At 42.5% G+C, this 23,837-nt stretch overlaps 1 protein-coding gene across 2 annotated transcripts in view; it reads right to left on the reverse strand.

The window, feature by feature from the left end:
• BMP2K (BMP2 inducible kinase) overlaps positions 1-23,837 on the reverse strand; it is a 406,412-nt gene that overhangs the window by 23,730 nt on the left and 358,845 nt on the right. For both annotated transcript variants that reach the window (XM_063919964.1, XM_063919966.1), the window contains exon 14: positions 16,973-17,133. In XM_063919964.1, the coding sequence (XP_063776034.1) occupies positions 16,973-17,133 (161 nt within the window). The remainder of the gene's footprint in view (positions 1-16,972; positions 17,134-23,837) is intronic.

The raw sequence follows: 23,837 nt of genomic DNA on the forward strand, positions 1-23,837 counted from the left end.
ACATTCGAACCAGACCAAGTAGCTGCTCGGCACAACTGTAAGGCCGAGACACCACAGGCAGCCGCCCAGGAAGAACCCAGCGATCTAGTGGAGTGCAATGCTGCTGAAGAATAAGCCTATTGGATAGACATCCTGTCCAATGGACTGCTTGGAAGCAGGACATCCAATCTTGGTAGCGTCATAAAGGACAAAGAGTGAGTCAGTCTTTCTGTGACGAGCTGTCCTCTTGACGTAAAACCTCAAAGCCCGAACTACATCCAGGAACTTTGGAGCAACCAATGTGTCAGACATCACCAGAAACACTATCGGTTGATTTATGTGTAAAGCCGACACCCACTTCTGGCAAAAAGTGTGGGCGAGTCCTGAGCTCCGCCTTATCCTCGTGGAATATCAAATAAGGGCTCTTACAGGATAAGGCCCCCAATTCCGATACACGCCTCGCAGAGGCCAATGCCAGCAACATAAGAGTCTTCAAAGTAAGATATTTCATGTCCATCCTGTGTAAAGGTTCAAACCAGTCTGATTGAAGAAAAGGTCAGGACCACACTGAGACATTGAGATCCCACGGAGTTGTGGGAGGGACAAAAGGCAGTTGAATGCGAAGGACACCCTTTAAGAACAACTGTACCTCTGGAATCACAGCCAACTGTTTCTGGAAGAATATAGACAAAGCCGATATCTGACCTTTGATGGAACCTAACCGTAGGCCCATATCCACGCCTGCTTGCAGGAAGAGCAGGAAACGGCCAAGTTGAAATTCCACAGTAGAATATTTTCTACCCTCACACCAATAAACATATTTCTTCCAGATATGGTGGTAATACTTTGACGTGACCACCTTTTGGGCTTGGACCATAGTCGAGACAACCCTGGAGGGAAGACCTTTTCTGACTAGAATCTCCCTTTGAACCTCCATGCTGTCAAACACAGCCACAGTAAGTCTGGATAGACGTACGACCCTTCTTGAAGAAGAACTTTGAGAAGCGGTGGAGGCCAAGGCTCTTCGAGAGACATGGTTAGGAGGTCCGCATACCAGGCCTGGCGAGGCCAATCCGGGGCAATAAGAATTGCAAGAATGCTTTCCCATTTGAGTCTTTTTAGAACTCTGGGAATGAGAGGAATTGGAGGGAACAGATAGATGAACTGATGAGTCCACGGGTGCCTTCAGAGCGTCCACCGCTGCAGCCTGCAGAACCCTCGTCCTGGAACAGTAGCGACGTAGCTTCTTGTTTAGACCAGAAGTCATCATGTCCATCAGCGGGTAGCCCCACCGCTGAACCAGCTGTTGAAACAACCGAGGATGAAGGCCCCATTTCCCTGGATGGAGATAGTGTCTGCTGAGGAAGTCTGCTTCCCAGTTGTCCACTTCCGGAATGAATATGGCTGACATGGACCTTGCGTTGGCTTCCGCCCAGAGGAGTATCCTGGACACCTCTCGCATTGTGGCCCTGCTTTTTGTTCCTCCCTGCCGGTTTATATACGCCACCGCTGTGGCGTTGTCCGACTGGATCTGTATGGCCTGATGTTGGAGGAGAGTAAATAGCCCTTAGTTCCAGAACGTATATCGGAAGAGAAGACTCCTGGCATGACCACCTCCCTTGGAACTGAGCCCCTTGGGTCACAGCACCCCAACCACGGAGGCTCGCATCCATTATCAACAGAGTCCAAGACTGGATTCCAAAACATCGACCCTCCCCTAGGTGAGATATTTGTAGCCACCGTAACAGGGAAATCCTCGCTTTCTGCGAAAAGGGATATTCTCCGGTGCATGTGTAGGGGAGACCCCGATCACTTGTCCAGCAGATCCAGGTGGAACGGACAGGCATGGAACCTGCCATATTGGATTGCCTCATAGTGGGCCACCATCTTGCCTAGTAGGCGGATGCAAAAGTGCACCGAGAACCTGCGGGCTTGAGCACGGAGCAGACCATAGCCTGAATTGCCAAGGCTTTGTCCATAGGGAAAAATACTTTCTGAGACACCATGTCAAATATAATCCCCCCAGGAACTTAAGTCTCTGCGACGATTCCAGGTGTGATTTTTGTAAATTTAGGATCTACCTGTGGTCCGTAAGAAGATGCATAGTCAGGTTGATGCTTTGCAACACACTCTCCCTGGACACCGCTTTTATGAGGACCTGATCGCTCGCTAGCATTTTTTGCAGCGCTGCGATCAGGTCAGAGCTGGCGCGTCGCACAGGTACAAAGCGGATCGTTGCTGTGCGATGGGTTTTACGAAGAATCCATTCACATAGCCGATCACAAGGAGATTGACAGGAAGAAGACATTGGTGGGTGGCAACTGACCGTTTTCAGGGAGTGGTTGGAAAAACGCAGGTGTGTCCAAGCGTTGGCAGGGCGGGTGTCTGACGTCAATTCCGGCCCCGGAGAGGCTGAAGTGATCGCTGCGGCTGAGTAAGTTCTGGGCAACTCAGAAACTGCACAAAGTTTTTTTGTACCGCTCGGCTGCACATGTGATCTCACACTTGCACAGCTAAAATACACTCCCCGGTGGGCGGCGACTATGCGAACGCAGGACTGCAAAAAAAAAAAACACGAGCGAGCGATCAGGTCTGAATTACCCCCTATGTTCACTCCCATCATGCGGAGTTGCAGCATAATTTCCGCCATAACTTTTGTGAACACCCTCGGTGCCGTGGAGAGACCAAAAGGCAAGGCCTGGAACTGGAAGTGTAATGCGAATCTGAGATAAGCCTGATAAGGAGGCCATATCGGGATGTGCAGGTATGCATCCTTGATATCTAGGGATACCAGGAATTCCCCTTCTTCCAGGGCAGAAACCCCCGCTTTTAGGGATTCCATCTTGAACTTGAAAATACGAAGATACGGGTTTAGAGATTTGAAGTTCAAGATTGGCCGTACCGAACCGTCCGGTTTCGGTACCACAAAGAGGCTTGAATAAAAACTCTTGCTTCTGAGCAGAGGAGGGACTGGAACAATCACCTGTGTGTGAAGTAGTTTTTGAATGGTGTCCTGCAAGGTAAAACTTGCCACAGGTGAAGCTGGTAAGCCTGACCTGAAGAATCTGTGAGGAGGGAGTGTCTGAAATTCCAACCGGTAGCCCTGGGATATAAGTCCAAACCTGGGCGAAATATTGTAGTCGAGTCCCCACCTGAAGTCCCCCTGCAGCTGGGGCCAACCGTCACGCAGAGGGCTTCGTGGAGGAAGATCCGGAAGTCTAGTCCATTGATTCAGCTGCCGCTGATGAGAGATTTACCTCGATTTCATCTAGCTGCATTTGAGGCACCTCTGGCCCTAACAAAAAAACACTCTTAGTGCAGCGCCTAACGATAGTATAGATAAAATAATAAACTGCTGAGACACTGCGCTTGCCTTGACCACTATGTGAAGAATGGAGAGAGTAGACTGAAACAACAAGAGAGGCTGCGCTGTGTGTCAGTAGTTAAGTACAAAAAGAGCAAACGTGTACTATAAAGGTATTAAATTTATTAAAAATGACATGTGGTTAATAAAACAAACTTAAAATAAAAGCACACCTGTATCTGTCTCAAAGGTATATGGAGTAGTGATAACTGGTATATGGTATATGGCAATAAAGGTCCAATATAAAGTTCAGAAAAAAGAAACTCAATGCGGTGCAGTCCCAGAGAAATGGTTACCTCGTATATGTCACCCGGCAGATGGTGATGTGTGTGTATAGTACCTCTCCGATTGGGCTGGTATAAATTTCGGCCGAGCGTCCCCGGCCAAAACAATCCTGCTTTGCCCAAATTGTTGCACAGCGGAGGGACGATATCTAGTAGACAGCCTGTCAGTAGTCACTCGTCGCGGTGAGGAGATGGTATAAGCTTGCGGCTGGATGGAAGCAAAGTCCGGTAATGCTCACCAGTTGCAGTGGTGAGATGGACGGCAGCCTGTACGGTGACGAGCCGGTAATAGGCTGAAATTGGAAACCAAGGAGGGTTTGCACGGCAGTGTAACACCTTGGACCAGGTGTGCTAGTTTGGAGGCGGAGTCCTGACGCGTTTCGTCACGATCACGTGACTTTTTCAAAGGTATGATCCTGCCTCCACATTTACCAGTATTTAAAGCCTGAGCTACTGATGACATGCAGATGTCAGTGATTAACAATTAAGGCAACTGCCCTATGAAACACATTACATACACGTTCGCTCTCAAAATAACACAGTTTAAAAAACACATTGTTATAGAAAACAATCGAAGCATATGGCAGAATTGACCCGTGAACAGAAACAATATAAATCCACAGATTGAACCTCTGCATAGGGATTGCAATGTTGTGCAGAAGGTTTTCTAATGGACAATTACTACAATGAGAAGCAGGAGCTAATTAGCCGTCACCTGTGATGACATTTAAACATAGTTTACTTATTTGATGTTGACAATCTACTATAGTTCTGAGCAGAGGACATATATTATCTAATAGAATAGGATAGAATAAAATAAAGCAGACGATGAAACATAGTTTCAAAAATAATAATAATAAATCAAGAGTAAAAATAAATAAAAAAATAAAGAATAAATGAATAAATGATTAAACTGTATCTATCTGACCATCATGGATTCGAACTGGGGTCTGCGGAGGGATGCTATTCAGTGATCTAACTCAGTGTGCCACTGGCCCTGCTGTGTGTGGAAGAGATTCAGACCTGTATTTGTAAGCTGACAGACACTCGGAAGTACATGTAGAACTTGATATTTAATATTATCTCCATAGCTAAAATAAAATAAATATAGGAAAAAAGAAGAAAGAGAGACACAAAAAGTGGTCAAAGTAAAACAAACGTCAGGATGAAGGTCATGAGTAACCTATATTCTTGTTAGCTCATAACGTCATGAGTCCTTATGTCGCTCGTGTATAAACGTGAGGAATAAAATAAATTTATTCTCTATTGACTGCGCACTGGTGACTGCCATGAGTTCGTATCCCACGTCCAACTGAGGCACCAAATAGTGTCTCAACCCGACGTGCCACTGACCTCACTACAACACACCATAGCTGCAAGAAGACTATTCATTATGGGTAATCTTAAAATTTCACAAAAAAACTTAGAGAAAATATCAAAATATAGTACCCATCTATAACCTTCATTAATAGAGATTGTGTAAAGGGTTTAAAGCAGAAAGAAACTGGGTACCCGAAACATCTATAGCATGATTTTTTTGATTAATAAATATTGACTTTTCTCATCCTAGGTCGAATTCAATGCATTCATTAAGGCCCTCCGGCATTAGGGTCCTCAACTTGTGGATCCAGTAGTTCTCCCTCAGGCATAACTTTCTATATCTATCTCCTTCGCGTGCTGTCGGTGGTATTGTCTCAATACCAATTAATTTTATATCTTCTGGATTTTTTTGGTGTTTGTCTGAAAAATGTCTAGAGACGCTATGGAACACAAAACCTTTTTGAATATTGCGTCTGTGTTCAAGAAACCTAGTTCTTAATTTTCGTGTCGTCCTACCCACATAGATAAGACCACAATTGCAGCTCAATAGATATATCACAAAAGAACTGTTACAATTGATATGTGAGCGGATCTCTACCTTAAGGGAGTTAGGAGTATTGAAAACTTTAACATTGTTTAAAATATATGAGCAGGTGATACATTGCTTGGCTCCACATCTGAAACATCCTACAATTTTGGGGAGCCATTGAGCCATATTAGAGGAGTTGATATTCGCCTCTGTTTTTCTTTTGTCTATAAAAAGACTAGGTGCAAGAAGATGTTGTAGATTGTTAGACTTTTTGAAAATAACAGACGGTTTATCTTTCAACTCTGTTTTTAAAATCTGATCTGTCAAAAGTATAGTATAATTATTATTAATGATATTCTTGACCTTGTATGAAGAGCTATTAAATTGTGTTAAAAAGTGTGGTTGATCTGAATCAAACTTGCAGTGATGTGCTTTATGTACCAATAAATCCTTCCTGTCTATAGAGTCTGCCCTATCTCTGGCTGATTTAATCAGGGATTCAGGATATCCTCGGTTCTTAAATGCAGTTGATAACTCATCTGCTTGTGAATGATAATCTGTTAAACTGCTGCAATTACGTTTAATACGTCTTAATTGTCCAAATGGAATATTGTTTAACCATGGTTTGTGGTGGGAACTTTTGTAATGTAAAAAATTCAGAGTGTCAACCTCTTTACGAAAAGTTTTGGTAGTAATTCTACCATCCACTATATTGAGTGAGATATCAAGGAAAGAGATGGATGTATTACTAGACTCACCAGTAAAACATAAATTAAAATCATTCGAATTTAATTGTGTGATCAACTCAGAAGAAAGAGAGATATCACCATCAAAAACAAAAAACATGTCATCTATGTAACGGCCATAGTAGACGAGGTCCGCGCCAAAGCTCCGCCCCCACACATGGCAGTCCTCAAAGGCACCCATGTATAAGTTAGCGAAGCTCGGCGCGAACCTCGGCCCCATGGCCGTCCCAAGTGTTTGTAAATAATACTTCCTGTCAAACACAAAAAAATTGTGTGACAAGATGAAAAAAATGGAGTCCACTAGAAATTTTTGTAACTCAGGTTCTACATAATTGCTCTTTGAAAGGTGATCTGCTATAACGGATAAACCCTTCTGATGTGGAATATTGGAGTATAGTGCCTGTACATCACAGGTCACAAAGAAAAAAGAGCTTTGCCATTTGATCTTAGAAATGGCATTGAGAAACATAGTTGTGTCCTTTATATGTGAACGTAATGACGATGCAAGTGGCTGTAAAAAGAAATCAACAAATTGTGACAAATTAGAAGTGAGGGACCCAACACCAGAAATAATGGGACGACCAGGGGGTGCAGTGAGAGATTTGTGGATTTTAGGTAAATGATAATATGTGGGGGTGATGGGATGTGATGGAATGAGGAACCTATATTCCTCTTTAGTGATAATATCTTTATCGTGATCGTGACGAAACGCGTCAGGACTCCGCCTCCAAACTAGCACACCTGGTCCAAGGTGTTACACTGCCGTGCAAACCCTCCTTGGTTTCCAATTTCAGCCTATTACCGGCTCGTCACCGTACAGGCTGCCGTCCATCTCACCACTGCAACTGGTGAGCATTACCGGACTTTGCTTCCATCCAGCCGCAAGCTTATACCATCTCCTCACCGCGACGAGTGACTACTGACAGGCTGTCTACTAGATATCGTCCCTCCGCTGTGCAACAATTTGGGCAAAGCAGGATTGTTTTGGCCGGGGACGCTCGGCCGAAATTTATACCAGCCCAATCGGAGAGGTACTATACACACACATCACCATCTGCCGGGTGACATATACGAGGTAACCATTTCTCTGGGACTGCACCGCATTGAGTTTCTTTTTTCTGAACTTTATATTGGACCTTTATTGCCATATACCATATACCAGTTATCACTACTCCATATACCTTTGAGACAGATACAGGTGTGCTTTTATTTTAAGTTTGTTTTATTAACCACATGTCATTTTTAATAAATTTAATACCTTTATAGTACACGTTTGCTCTTTTTGTACCTCTGGCCCTGCCTCTAAACCTGGCCACACGAAAGGACTGTAGAGAGAGACCGGGGTAAGGCCGTCTAGCCAGAGGAGCTGCAGACGGCAGATAGGTGGACTTACCTGCCGTAGCTTGAGAAATCCACTTGTTTAGTTCCTCCCTAAACAAGGCATCCCCCGTGAAGGGAAGATTCTCCACGCCCTTTTTGGAATCAGCATCCGCTGTCCATTGTCGCAGCCATAGAGCTCTGCGAGCTGAGACCGCCATAGCCATGGAATAGGCATTAATGAGGCCTATCTCCTTGATTGCCTCATTCATGAAGTTAGCAGCATCCTGGATATGCTGTAACAGAGTTAGGATCTCATCCTGAGGCATAGTGTCAAACCCTTCAACTATATTACCAGACCATTTGACCACGGCCCTTGTGATCCAACCACAAGCAATGGTGGGTCTCTGTGCTACTCCCACAGCAGTGTAAATGGATTTAAGCGTAGTTTAAATTTTACGATCCGCAGGGTCTTTCAGGGAGATAGAGATAGCACTAGGTACAGGCAGTACAAATTTTCGTGACAGCCTGGAGACTGAAGTATGCACCATAGGGGGATTTTCCCACACTTTTCTATCCTCAGGAGGAAAGAGGTTAGCCACTGCTTAGGGGTTTGACACTTTTTGTAAGGATTAACCCATGTCTCCTTAAGAGTGTTGAATTCTTTTGAGACAGGAAATGTGGCAGAAGATTTAGGCTTCACATTAAAAAAATTACTCTTCATCAGGTTCTGCCTCCTTATCTGGGATATTGAGGACTTCCCTAATAGAATATATTAGGGCTTCTACCCCCTGAGACAGAGGAATGTCACCTTTGTCCCCATCTACTTCACCATCTTCCAAATCTGGCATGTCAGTGTCAGAGTGGAGTACCTGTGGGAGTGCGCGTTTCTATGAATCCAATAGTGGGGGCACAGAAGTCGGTCTGTGGTCAGAAGTATGAACTAAAAGTTCATCCACAGATTTTTTTTTAAACATGTATCTTTCCTGTCTGGCAGTAGCCAATTCAGAAGTAATATTAGATATCATTCCTTTAAAAGAATCCAGCCATGCTGGTTCCTGGGTGCTGCTTCCCTGAGTTGAGAGTACACAGCATAGATCACCCTGGAGAAGGGGAAAACTTTGTGCTACATTGGGACATACAGCCTTTTTGCCTGACATGTTTGTACAGTAGAACACACACACAATAATAGTGAAATAACACAGTAACAGTGATATAACACAGCCTGTATGGAGTGACACAGAGAGTGACAGAACCAGCACACCTCGCCTCAACAGCTAAAGCAAAGTCTAGCCAAGCATAAACTAGAGCCTTAGATAGGGGAACTAGTTTCACTTTCAATATATATTGCTCCCTCCTTTTTACAACCCCCTTGGTACCAGTACAAGGTGTTACAGAGGGTCCTTGGAGTAGCAGCGCTTCCCTGCATGCAGCCTGGAGACTGATGCAGCAGGAAATGGCGCCTTCTGAGCCGCTGGTCCCACTTTCTGGGCAGCCCCGGCCCCTTAATGGTGCGCGGTCCCTGCAAGATATTTATACTGGCTTTTATTATATATGCATAGAAAATGGGGTTAAAACCCCTTTACTGCACCAGCGCCAGTCTGTGGATATGAAGCGGCCACAGCATCCTGCAGCGCCACGTGCCTGCCGCACCCTTATACCGCCATAATAACTGGGGACCCACTAACCGGGGCCCCAGTTTCTGTACTCACCGCACCAGCGTCTTCAGCTCTGTTAGGGGTGGCGGCATGCTGTTGGAGTGCACGACACTCTGGAGGTAATGCGAAACACCACCTCAGGAGAATTGTCCAGTCAGCGGGGATCCGGACCATTAACCCTGTAAGAGGTTGGTTCGGTCCCCCCCATAAGTCACACGATGCAGGCAGACTGGTGCCAGCCGATGCTGCCTGAAAACAAACTAAAATAAAGTTTTGAAGAAAACTCTCTGGGGCTCCAGGGAATGCACCCGGCTCCTTGGGCACATTATTCTAAACTGAGTCTGCAGGAGGGGCATAGAAGGGAGGAGCCAGCACACACTGAAGATTTCTTAACAGTGCCAGGCTCCAATGGACCCAATATATACCCCATGGTACTAATACCATCCCAGTATCCCCTAGGACGTTAGAGAAAATGAGTGGTATAGCTAACCAGAAGGTGGTGGTGGTGGGGGCTCTAGGGTAAAGGAGGCCATTTTTAGAGAAGATCTGTGAAGGAAATGAAAAGGGAAGGGAAAAAAACACAAATCTAACATACCTTCTATCACAGAATATAAAAATAAAAAATAATTAAATTAGAAACTCTTAATAAAACCTTGGCATATCATAATATTGTATCCCTCATAATTGCTGAGCCTGGCAAAGACTAGTAGCCATTTTTAAAAAGGCTAGGAATGTGAAGAACCCAGTGGTTCTCTCGTTTATTAAGAAACATATCTCATAGTAGTACACTTCTTGTGAAGAAAACAGCTGTTTAATTTAATAAATGAGATTATAAACACCAGGAAATTCAAGTATCCCTTATCCAAAATTCCAAATTTTGGGGTCCCCCTTACTGAGATAATTATATATACTGTAGCAATTGGCGGCACTCACGGCTATATATCTGAAGAAATTTGTCCTGAAGAAATTTATAATAGTAAAAGAAACGTTGACTAACTACTTGGATGCTGTCCCACAAAGCGGATGTTGACGGTTAACGAACTTTGATTTTATTAAGTCCTATGAGTGCCGCAACTTTTCTCTTGCTCATTAACAATTTTGGATTGAGGGCACCAAGGCAAATACTGATGTATACAGGAGTGCCGGTCCCTATGGACTGCTATATATATATATATATATATATATATATATACATATACATACATACATACACACACATATATATATATATACACACACACACTGCTCAAAAAAATAAATGGAACACTTAAACAACACAATGCAACTCCAAGTCAATCACACTTCTGTGAAATCAAACTATCCACTTAGGAAGCAACACTGATTGACAATCAATTTCACATGCTGTTGTGCAAATGGAATAGACATCAGGAGATGTGGAGGAGGCTGTAGGAGGGCAACAACCCAGCAGCAGGACCGCTACCTCCGCCGGCACTTCCTTTAACACATGCCGCTGCCGCCGGAGATGCAGGAGGGACACAGGAGAGCCGCGCGCTGCGCTTTCTGTGTCCCTCCTTCAGAAGACAGCGCGGGAGCGACGGAGGGTAAGTATCTAGCACTGTGGGGCATATCTGGCACACCTGGCACTGTGGGGCATATCTGGCACACATGGCACTGTGGGGCATATCTGGCACACCTGGCACTGTGGGGCATATCTGGCACACCTGGCACTGTGGGGCACACCTGGCACGGTGGGGCACATCTGGCACTGTGGGGCACATCTGGCACTGTGGGGCATGTCTGGCACATCTGGCACTGTGGGGCACATCTGGCACTGTGGGGCACATCTGGCACTGTGGGGCACATCTGGCACTGTGGGGCACACCTGGCACTGTGGGGCACACCTGGCACATCTGGCACTGTGGGGCACTGCGGGACATATCTGGCACTGTGGGGCATATCTTGCACTGTGGGGCATATCTGGCACTGTGGGGCATATCTGGCACTGTGGGGCATATCTGGCACATCTGGCACTGTGGGGCATATCTGGCACTGTGGGGCACATCTGGCACTGTGGGGCATGTCTGGCACATCTGGCACTGTGGGGCATGTCTGGCACTGTGGGGCACACCTGGCACATCTGGCACTGTGGGGCATGTCTGGGACATATCTGGCACTGTGGGGCATATCTGGCACTGTGGGGCATATCTGGCACATCTGGCACTGTGGGGCATATCTGGCACATCTGGCACTGTGGGGCATATCTGGCACTGTGGGGCATATCTGGCACTATGAGGTCTGTGTACGGGTAGAGCTGCATTTCCCACCCTAGGCTTATACTCGAGTCAATAAATTTTCCCAGGTTTTTGTGGTAAAATTAGGTGCCTCGGCTTATATTCGGATCGACTTATACTCGAGTATATACGGTAATTTAGCAACGGTCACAATGCTGATCTTTCTTTCTTCGATTTTTATTTTAAGTTTAAAGCGATCAAGCGTGTTCAGGTTGGGAACAGAGGAGACCATGCTAATAAATGACCTTATCTTTTATCTAGGATAAACTTATCCATTAGAGAATATTAGCCACCTTACTTCCTACCTATACTTATGAAGCAACTTAAGGGTGAAATATTTGGGAATTTGAAACTTTTTCTCTAACAATATAGTTCAATACCTCCTACAGTACTTTGTACTGGTTAAGCACTGTTGACTCCATTGCTGTTTTCCAGTTGTTGCCTTTAAATTGAGCAATTCTTGAAAATCTCAAAGGCTTCAATAGTCTCTAGGAGATTGGATGTTTAGAAGTCTAGTGCAGGACTGCATTATCCAATATCCAGATAAGTTCCAATTCACTTTAATATTATTTTGAGTGATGGTTTTTAAAATAAAAATCTATTTACTTAAAAATTACACTTTGTGGCTTATAAGTGATAAAGAAATCTAATACTGAAAGTCACATTTTGGAGGACTACATGGTTATATCTAGATAAGCAAAAAAGATTTTCAAATTCACAGATTTAAATCTCTGATATCATTTTGACACTGGGTGGTGATGTGACAATACAAATCAATTGCTACAGCCACACTTTTGCCGAAGAGGACATCGGGCACTTCCCATCTTGGCTACCCCAATCACCAGAGTTCACCCCGTGCAACTTTTGGTTGTGGAATTTTTTGAAGAACCATGTGTATTGGGAAGGTACCCTGTGTGATCTGAAAGTCTGCATTAGAAGTCATGTGCTGGCTATTCCACCTGACATATTACGTTCTGCTATAGAAAATACTGTTCTTAGTATGGAAACTGTTGTGGGCCTCAATGGAGGACACATTGAACAATTGTAGCACTCAAGTGATTTGTAATGCCATATCGCCACCTGGTGACAAAATCTGAACTAATTTGGAACAGCTCTGTGTATAGAAATATAAAAATATATACACATGAAAGTAAAATAATGCCTGTTTGGATGGTTGCATTAAAGCAAAAATGAGAGATAATTTTATTAACACGTCCTAGCATTGAGGTTATTTGGTGTTTTTGATATATATATATATATATATATATATATATATATATATATTTTAGTGTGAGAGGGAAACATTCCTGTGTGACCAGTACATCTTGACAAGTGTTGGAAGCAGAATTAACCTGCATTGTCATTCTAATGGGGTGGACATAACCAATGAGAGCGCATAAAAAGAAAAATAAGTTAGAGTATGAGCAATGCATTAAGCGCAAATTGTTATTTTTGTACTGTAGCTTGAAGAATATTCAACACCCTAAAAATTCAGATTTGTTTAAAAATGACACTTAAATTGACTGTTCCGGACAGTATTTTTTATTGTGAACCAGACTGCAGCTTTTTTGTCGCCCTCAAAATGCTTTTTTAATACGCTTGTGTGCTTGTTTGTTTTTTGCAATATGCATTGTTTGATTCCTTACTCCAAAAATACAGTAGAGGTGTATTGATGCAAATTGCAATGAAGATGGCCAGTGAAAAGAGGGAAATATGACTACTTGGTAGTCAACACCTGCTGCAAGCTGTGAAATGATGAGGATGCAACTGATAGATCAACTGTCTAAAACAAAAACATTTCTGCAAATACAGATAAACTGTTGCAGCTGTGATATAAAAGTAAGATTAGTGTACACAACACTCATTTTAAAGAAATACTCTAGGAAAGCTGTATATTAGGGTCTACTTATAATCATATATCTCTCTCGATATATGTATTTAATATTTGCATCTTGTTCATTTAACATTTCATTATTTATGATCTGCACTATAGAGATATTTACTGTTATGTGTGTGACATGTGTAGTGAAATTTTAGCCTGGTAAATGAACAGGGAGGGAGCCACATTTGCTAACTTGCATATACTGTATGCCCAACAGGGAATAGGTCTCAAAAATTGTACTTTTGTCCAGACGCAATCCATCCAACTCTGAGTAAGGCCCATAATGTTTAAAGCCACAGCCCTATCCTTAATATGCCATTATTAACAATACATTTTTTAGTGGGGCTATCACCATTAACTAGTATAAATATCAATTAATGAACTGCCTAAACTCCTCACTAAGGGGGTATTCAATTAAGTGTGAAGAAACATCAATGCTTCTGATACCTGTGTGTTTTCACTAGAAACAGACCGTTTTCGGATGAAAACGTCTGTTTTCAGGGATTTAAGAGGAGGAATTGGGGGATTTCAGGGATTTGGCACCTGAGGCAGGTGAAACAAAATCTCTGACAAGCCGCACCTCGCACTGGCCTATTGGGGCTAAATTAATAGCCCCCGGGGACACAATTACTTGCGATCAATGATCGCAGGTAATTGAATACCCCTGTAAGAATCCCTTGTTCCCCTAGTACAAAAATGCACGCGATCCATTTTCAAGGATGTATTATCCTTCCAAACGTAACTGTCTCAATGGAGAAATCCAAAACTTTCTTTGTAACATTTCTAACAAGTTTAAAAGTACCTTCCTCCATCTTATGAGCAAGCTAATTTTCTGAGGACACTGCCTGCCAAAGATCCTTTTCATAGCAGGGGACCCTGTACTGCTACTGTAGCAACATGCACAATAGCAGCTTCCTCTTCACCTTGATTCATCAATGAATCTATATTATCTATATGTACCTCTTGCCTCCTATATTAACAAACTTCCTACAGTTAATTGCCTCTTCTTAAGGTGCCTATACACCAGCCAGGTGTTGAGGCAATTTCCCGTTCTGCCAAAGCCTCGGTCGGGGGATTAGTGAAAGCCTCGATTTCCAGATTCTGAACAAAAATTGATTGGGAATTTAGCAAAAAACAGCACGTTAAAAATCCCCAATCAGGCATGTCTGCCAATCGGGAGATCGGATCAACAGAACAGGGAATCAGGCTGTAAACGTATTAGGGATCACAAGTGTTTCCAAAACTATCAACTTCTGGCTGGTTCAATACATGAGCCACAACTTCAATATCACCACATTGTGGACATACTGTACAATCCACATATATCCAGACAAGTGCTGTACAACAAATGCCAAATAGCCACTGCACTAATACAGATATGCTAATAATATTAATATAATATAGTACCAATAATCATACAGACTAATAAGATAAAAATGTATTTTGTTAATAAACTACTGATGATTTTAAGACTACTCCGTTCTGCTTCAGTTAGTGTGGGTAGCACAAGACTGGTTACATTTGCTGGTCAATTGGGCAGGTTAAACATTGGCCACTGCCAAGTACAGTATGATATTTGTTACACTAGTGAGTTGTACAATGGTTTTATGTTGTATACAGTAGCCACACCAGCTAATATGCATGCAAAGCAATAAACCTGAAAAATTTTGCCAACTTTATGATGACCTTGCAATAGTGATTTCCCAGCCATTTTGTATGACCTGTTGACATGCCATTCGATTGACCAATGTCTGTTAGGACAGTAATATTTAAATATACTGACAGCACACATATCAAGGTACCTTACAAAACAAAACTAAAAAAATCTTGGCTGAGTCTTCTTCTAGCAAAACCCATGGTTTAAGCCTTAAACCAAGGAATATCTTGGTCTACATTTAGCATAAAGCATTATTACTATTACAGCCTAGTATTATTATTATTATAAAATGACCACTACGGAGAATCTGGTAATTTAGTGACAACAGTAATGTATGCATTTTGCTGCCATCCAGTGGGCAAACCTACTAACCACAGGCTGACTAGCTTTCTACATAAACTGGTCAGATAAAACCCTCCGTCATACAAATTCTCAAATGAAACAGTTTAGCAATGCTTTTAAAAGGAAATATTAATGTTAAGTGTTAGCATTTAGTTTTTTTCATGCAAATATTATTAGCATTTATATCTAATATATTAAAATTATTTTATAAGTGGATATTTTGCATGACCACATTACATTATTTACAACATAGATATTGTTTATTTCATTTTAACAAAACACAGTGAACAAAAATACTAGTAATGGAGCTATAGAGGAGCATAATGGCAAATGAATCCTAGTTATTACTGGGACTACTGTAATGGTTTTCTTGAAGATATATGGGGTCTGTGTACTAAGTGGACGAAAATAAAGTACTAGCCAACCAACTCCTAACTCATATTTCAAGCACAGCCTGTAACATGGCAGTTAAAAGTTGGTACCTTATCTCTCTCCAGACCTTAGTACATAGACCCTATACCAGTGATTTCCAAACTTTTTTGAATCACGGCGCCCTAGAAGATCAGAATTTTTTTCACGACACCCCTACGCCAAAAATTTCTTATTGAGAAATTTAGAAAGAAATACTACATTAAGTAGATCACATTTATATGTCATCCTTGGGGTCAGTTGTGTGGTGAGGGACAAGATTTGCTTCTGTTTGGCCACATATTTTATGACTGGTAGCCACCAGCACTGGTTTTGCCTATTATATTGACCATGAATAATTTGAATTGGTCCTGGACCACCAACCCAGGGCACCCCTGCAAGTGTCCCGAGGCACCCCAGGGAGCCACGGCACACAGTGTGGGAACCTCTGCCCTATACAGTATCTTAAATATGTTGGGTATCTTGACTCATTCAGTTCATTAGTAAACTCCTATGTTTTATAATGCCTTCTGTGACAGTCTGATTTTCGGGTTGGTTATGTAAGACACACTGTGAATCTAGGAATATCTATCTATAAGCACTTTATGGATTATGTTAGTGCAATCCACAGCAAAATACTTTTAAAAAGAATGATGACATGTAAGTGGGTGTTTTCTGATTACAGACAGGTGATAGCAACTACAACTGATGTTGATATTTTGTAATGTTTGTAACTATTCATGTGTTGAAGATAAAAGAAGATTTCAGCACATCCAAGCAAAACAAACGAAAGAGAAAGATGAACAGGTTTATTTAACCATATTGGGGAAAAAGAAATAACTCGTAGAGGCAGAACTTATTAGTTGGACATTACAAACATTAACATAATGTGAAAAAGGACCAACTCTTCTTTCAGGCATCGTCAAAGGGCATCACTGGTCTGACACAACTCGTTAAAATAATAAGAAAAATAAAGCAGACAAGTAGGACACATTACAGTCCCTCCTTGTACTTGTTGTAAGAGCTCTCATTTACAGTACCATCAATGGCTGTTCCTGGTAGACTGTTTTTCATGTATTTTGTTTCCTAACAAACCAGGACACAATGTTGCCCCTCAGACACGTAGAAAGAAGTTGTGTGTTTAATTGTGGTCCACAAGCCAGGGCAATCTCTGGCTGAAAGCTTGTGTGTCCAATTTATTGTGAAGCAAATTAAGCCTTCAGTGTCCCCTTACTTGATCTCAGGAGGTCAAATTCCCTGTCCAGCAACTCTTCCTCTGTTAACTTGGAGAAGTTATCATCGCCAAAAGGATTCCAGCCCGACATATCAGGGGGGTTGTTGCCAGTCTGTTTTGGTATACTGGAAGAAGGCTCTTTGTCTGGGACACTTCCAGGCCTGTAGTATTAAATAAGTAAATAAATAAATAAATAAAATATTAATACTGATTTAAGTACTTTTAATGTCATGTACAAAAATGTGGTGAATTATGTATAAAAAGTACTATTTTAGAAATCTATATACACTATTAAACACATTTCAAGGAGCTTGCATATATCCATGTCTGTCTTAGTACATGTAGTTCACAAATTAAATCTTACTATCTTCGGTGCTTCACATATGGTATTATAGTTTTTCCTTCTGAAGAAACCCCTGGTTCTAGGAGAAGAAACTCATTAAAAGTGCTTATCCCCAGGGCACCTGTGTTATCTCATTAAATGCATCTCCAGTTCTACGTATGGAGTTACTACCAGCTACACCTGACCAGCAACTACTGCCGCAGCTCCCTCGTGTCACCCAGCAGCATGATCCATGGAAAGGGAACCCACCGACAGATCTGTCCGCACCTATTGCAGAAAGGGAAGACAATGAACACCTGCATGGGTGTCCATCTAACAAGCTCAATCAGCTCTCCATTCCCACTTCAGTGAGCAGTCCACATCCGTTTGGTGCACCCAAACATTTGTTTTATCATATCTACAGACCCATGAGTACTGTGACCGATTTGTATTGCTAGTAAGCCTCCAGCTGGGTCTCACATTACGGTGCTAAATTTCTTTTATAACTGCTTGGAACTACTGCGAGATGCTTGAGACACTGGGGGAGATGTATGAAGAAATGTAAAGAGTGGAGAAGTAGACCAATGGAGAAGTTGCCAATAGCAATAGCAGCAGCTACAGAGGAATCCTAGACCCTTTACTGCGGCCTCCACCTCCTCCTATCACCCAATGGTGTCTCTGAGGGATGCCCCAGGAGCCCGATGACTTGCCTCTAGAGGGGAGCAGGAAGCAGGGAAGGGGGAGCACCGGGACCAGGTCAAGGCCGCTATCTTGCCACACGTTGGCCTCCCTCATTACCATCACAGCCGGCTTTTCATTGTCTCTGCCACCAGGCCCCCTGGGCCTGTACTGGAGGAGAGGATCGGTCTGATGGCCGAATTATCACCCATTCTCCTGCCTGGCTGCTTCCCTGCTCTATGGCTGCTTTGTCTACCCAAACAACAGTGGGTACCCTCTCCCCACTTAGGGCAGCACAGGCTGGACTTGCTCTGCGGTGGGAGACCAATTACAACAGACTGGCGGTTTCTTTACTGGACCGCAGCAGGCTATTTTAGTGTGCTTTTTACATATATTGGTTTATCACTTTTTTTTTTTTTTTTACCATTTTCTTCCACCCCACCGTATGCTACGTCTGAGTACTTCCACCCCACTATATTGCTATGCTCGTGTGCAGGTTCTTCATATAGAGTATATCATACTAATACACGTGTACCAGTTTTCTCATGTTTCCCTTGGGTCCTTGTATGGCTTATCTCCCACAGTGTAACCTTCGTAGTGCACCTATTATAGCTGCCTCTTTTGGTGCACTCGTGGATAGGATGAAAAATTCATGGACCTGGCAGTTATGTTGGGATTACTCAGAGCGTTAGGACACTGCAACCACCCATTTTTTCTCATCTCTTCTGGTTGTAACCTATTTCACCCAGGGTAATCCTACGTAGTGCAACCAAGACAGTTGCCTCATTTGATACCTTTTTTGGATGGAACGGTCAATCCATGGAAGTTATTATCCAAAATATCTGCACCAAACCCTGCAATTATGCTTATTGTGCTCTCTAGGTCTTTGTGGTTGTTAATTATTTCTGTGTACTGTAGGTTTGCATTTGCTAGAATTCTAAATCCTTTGTATAATTTATCATGTTTTTGATGTCTGTAAGGCAACTTTGAGTCGGGAGAAACGCGCTACACAAATCAAATTATTATAATAATTAATAAACATTTTTTTTTATAGAAATGCCCTTAACGCTCCACACTTCACACACAACTTTGACAGGAGCATCACAATCAAAATTGAGGAAATTATTAAAGAGGTGCTTAGGATGGTCATCACAACAGAGACAACGTTGTTTAGAATATCTACTGAAACACCATCTCAGTTTAGCTCTCAAAGTGAGTTTATTGGTCATGTGCTCCTCAATCCTCTAATAATAATAATAATAATAATAATAATAATAATATATAATTTTTATTTATATAGTGCTCTTTCTCCAACAGGACTCAAATGGGATATTCAATTGTTTGAAAAGTCAGTTGAGTGTCTGTTTTTTCCTATCTACTAGACAGAAAAAAAACAGACACCCAACCGACTTTTCAAACATTTGAATTCCCCCCTAAGACTAAGCACTTTTTTATTTTACTTTTTACAATCTATTTCCATGTGTTGAATGTCATTTGTCCGTGTCATATAGTGATTCCATTAATGTACAGCACTAATAGGCCAGAGCTTTATAAATAAAAATGTGTCTATAGTTGTGAGTATCCTACTTCCAGTATACCACAGCCAGTAGATTCCTATTTATCTCCACTGATTATTTTACACATGACAATGCATTGTCACATGCATCCCTGTAATCATTAACACAAAGACGCAAACTGCAGGTCACTGCCTCCCACAACATCAGCTCACTCGTGTTCTGAAATAATGATCAGCTCACTCATGTTCTGAAATAATGGGAGTACAGGTTGAGTATCCCTTATCCAAAATGCTTGGGACCAGACGTATTTTGGTTATCGGATTTTTCCGTATTTTGGAATAATCGCATACCATAATGAGAAATCATAGTGATGGGACATAAGTCTAAGCACAGAATACATTTATGTTACATATACACCTTATATACACAGCCTGAAGGCAATTTTAGCCAATATTTTTTATAACTTTGTGCATTAAACAAAGTGTGTGTACATACACACAATTCATTTATGTGTCATATACACCTTATACACACACACAGCCTGAAGGTCATTTAATACAATATTTTTAATAACTGTGTATTAAACAAAGTTTGTGTACATTTAGCCATCAAAAAACAAAGTTTTCACTATCTCACTCTCATTCAAAAAAGTCCGTATTTCGGAATATTTGGATATGGGATACTCAACCTGTATTTAGATTATTTGAATGGTTACAAGTCTCCTTCACAACAGGGTATGCAGGGATAAATAAGAAGTGAAGATTAACAAAGGAATATAAAACCTGTTGCATGTACTCAAAGTGTGCCAGCACCGTTTTATATGCAAGCATAGGCGTGCGCACACTTTTACATGTTTGCCACAGCAATGGGAATGAGGGGGAGGGGGTAAGTATAATAAAACAGGAGAGGGTGGGAACAGGAAGTGTGGAAGTTAACTGCAGATATAGGGGGAGTTCAATTGTTTGAAAAGTTGGGTGTCTGTTTTTCCTATTAGATAGGAAAAAACAGACACCCAACAGACTTTTCAAACAATTGAATACCCCCCACTGAGTCCATTTATTACAGGGTCCCACATTCCCTGCACCCGTCATATCACTAAACATGGGAATAACGAGAGAGGGAACTTAACAGACAGTGGCTAATAGCGTGTGGCATTATGTAAATTTCTCCTCCTACTGTGTGTCATAACGTGAATTTTTTCGCCTCATACTGTGTGGCATAACGTGAATTTCTCCTCATACTGTGTGGCGTAATGTGAATTTCTCCTCATACTGTGTGGCATAACTTGATCTTTTTCTCCTCATACTGTGTGGTGTCAAAGTCGAAAAATATCGTTATTCTCATCGCCATATACTAACCCCAATGCACATGCCCGCTGCTCGTGCACCCACTCCCCCGTGCGTACGCATCCCCTCAGGTTGCGTAAGGGACGCTCCCACGTCGCCTGCGCGTGGGGATGTGCATTTACGGTAGAGTTTGTGTGCGACTAGCGAGCGACTCTATCGCTACATATTTAACCAATATAATGTGTTTTGTAGATATTAATCCCCTTAATAATGTCTGCAAGTATGTTTAGTGTAAATAGTTCAGGGACCTGGGAATTCCTCTTTTCACGATACAAAGGGTCTGACACAGGTTGAACAGTGGTGTCTGGTACCTAACTGAAGAGTATTTTATTAGAAACAATCCGGTGCTGGTTAGGTAGAGATTAATCGCTCCTGCGTATAGTTATGTCTATGAGTAGTTTATGGACATTTACTGTATTTGCGGTTCATTATCCATGCGGCGGGAATCTTGAGGATACCTCCCATCTGAGCAGTTTGAAATAGTCACAGCCCACCTGTTCAAATCCACCTATGACCTTTTGTCATAGTGCAGAGAGACATTCCTGTGTCCAATGAACAAGGAGATTGTAGGGCCCATTGTATTGTACAGTATGTTGTGTATATAAAGACCCCCATAACCAGACCAGCCTCACTTCTCTCCAAAAGGTTTTCCCCGTGATGACTGAGAGCTGGTTTCCAGATAGCGCATGCGATTCATCCCCACGTGTGTAAGTTTTTCTCTGTGGCCATTTCGTTACTCTGTATGTATGCAATTGTTCTTTTGTAGCTAACCTATAAGTGTTTGCCATTTATCCTCTTTCTGTTTATTTGTATTTGCAATCGTTTGCTAGTGTTTGTATTTCTGCTTAGTTATTGTGTTTAGGTATTTATGTCAGGTCTGTAGTGTATGAACTGTATCTGTTTTCCCTTTTTTACGTACTAAATATCGTCAGTAAAGGTGTTGGAACCTTAGCAAGGAGTGTGTGTTTCACTAGTTAGTATAAAGGGTTGTTGAGCGTCTCAGTCGCTCAAACAGCTTTCATATCATGAAGGTTAATCAGCGTTACATTGTGATAATATTACAGTACTAAGGTTTACAGTATAAGCATACCCTTATAGTGTGTTGTTACAAGGTAGTCTGTGTGTAAATCAGTGAGCGTCAGCGCCGCTCGTATCCCGCTCTCGCGGTACAGCGTCCGCTACGCTAAGTGCGTACCATTACAGCACCTCGTGCGCCTATTGCGTATGTTGTCTTTAATAAGTATATTGCTTAGGTTCAAGATAAATAATTAGCTTTATCAGTGGCATAACGTGAATTTCTCCTCATACTGTGTGGCATGACGTGAATTTCTCATACTGTGTGGCATAACGTGAATTTCTCCTCATGCTGTGTGGCATGACGTGAATTTCTCCTCATGCTGTGTGGCATGACGTGAATTTCTCCTCATGCTGTGTGGCATAACGTGAATTTCTCCTCATACTGTGTGGCATAACGTGAATTTCTGTATACAGCTTACCCCCCTTCTACAACCCCCTGGTACCGTGATAGATAGCTGGAGTTGCTGTGGAGGGACTTGCTCTTCACTGACAGCGTTGTGCAGGCAGGAAAATGGCGCTGAACGCTGCTAGGTCCGCTCTGAGAAGCTCCGCCCCCAAAATGGCGCTGTCTTCCCGCTCTTCATAGGATTATACTGGCCTGAGGAATTATGCTGGCAGAGATCCTGGGACCCCGACAGGCTGTGTGACCAGTGTAGGGTGTTGGCGCTGGCTCAGGGCGCCCCTCACAGCGCCGCACTATGTACCGCTGAGCCCCGGAGCGCAGTTAGTACTGTGCTCCATACCCTGTTGCCGCCATCTTCACACCGGCCCCCCCGTTTGCTAGGGGGGTCAGTGACTCACTCGCCACCAATCTTCTGGCTCTGTAAGGGGGTGGCAGCATACTGCTGGGGTGAGCGATCCCCTGTGGCGGTCAACGATCGATCCCCTCAGGAGCTGAGTGTCCTGTCAGCTGAGATAGTGGCTCAGACCCCGCAGGGCGGACACTACTACACCCCTTAGTCCCGCGAAGCAGGGAGGCTGTTGCCAGCAGCCTCCCTGTAAAATAACAAACTCTAAAAAAATCTTTTTCTAAAGCAGCTCTGTAGAGCTCCCCTAGCTGTGACCGGCTCCTCTGGGCACATTTTCTAAACTGAGTCTGGAAGGAGGGGCATAGATGGAGGAGCCAGCCCACACTCTCAAACTCTTAAAGTGCCAATGGCTCCTGGGGGACCAGTCTATACCCCATGGTACTAATGTGGGCCCCAGCATCCTCTAGGAGGTAAGAGAAATTGGATTTGTTATCTTAAAAAGTTTTAATCAGTACTTTTGAACAGGGTTAAATTATTTTTTTTAGTTCATTTGTTAACACAGAGTACCTCAAATTTAATTGTAATATAATTCAACATTTTCAGGGAGTTTGGTATTTGTAGACAGTGATTCACCCAAATGCAGGAGGCAAGTAAAGAATTGGGGTTAACCCAAAGCTACTGTATGTCCAATTAGTTACTTTCTTATAACAATGCATAGTAACGATTGTCTACAATATTTATCTGGTGCGAGTATGGTGAAGCCCTGTGTCCTGGGTATGGTACACCCCATAATTCTACTTTTTAGGGAGACTGAGGACTAAAATAATTAAAAATTAAAACATTTTGACCTTTAATAATATCACTTCTATATCCTATACGTGTTTGTAAACAATGTATAGTCTGACCTAGATGCAACAAGTAGTTTGATCCTCTCACACCCATAAGCCCTCCAGAAACCTGCCTTTCTACATCAAATCTTATATCAACATTGGGAAATCTGTAAATGTTATTTATACAGATGTGTCCTCATACACTGCTGCTCAAGTCACAGCAATAGCCCTCTCTGGGCACTGGCGACTTGGCTGCACCGAGCGTCTTTCTTTCTCAAAATGTGTGTCTTATTCAAATAAAACAACTAGGAACAACAAAACTACATTGCTAGCTTACACTGATCAA

Source organism: Pseudophryne corroboree, chromosome 1 (genome assembly GCF_028390025.1).
Source record: "Pseudophryne corroboree isolate aPseCor3 chromosome 1, aPseCor3.hap2, whole genome shotgun sequence".
NCBI classification, from domain to species: domain Eukaryota; kingdom Metazoa; phylum Chordata; class Amphibia; order Anura; family Myobatrachidae; genus Pseudophryne; species Pseudophryne corroboree.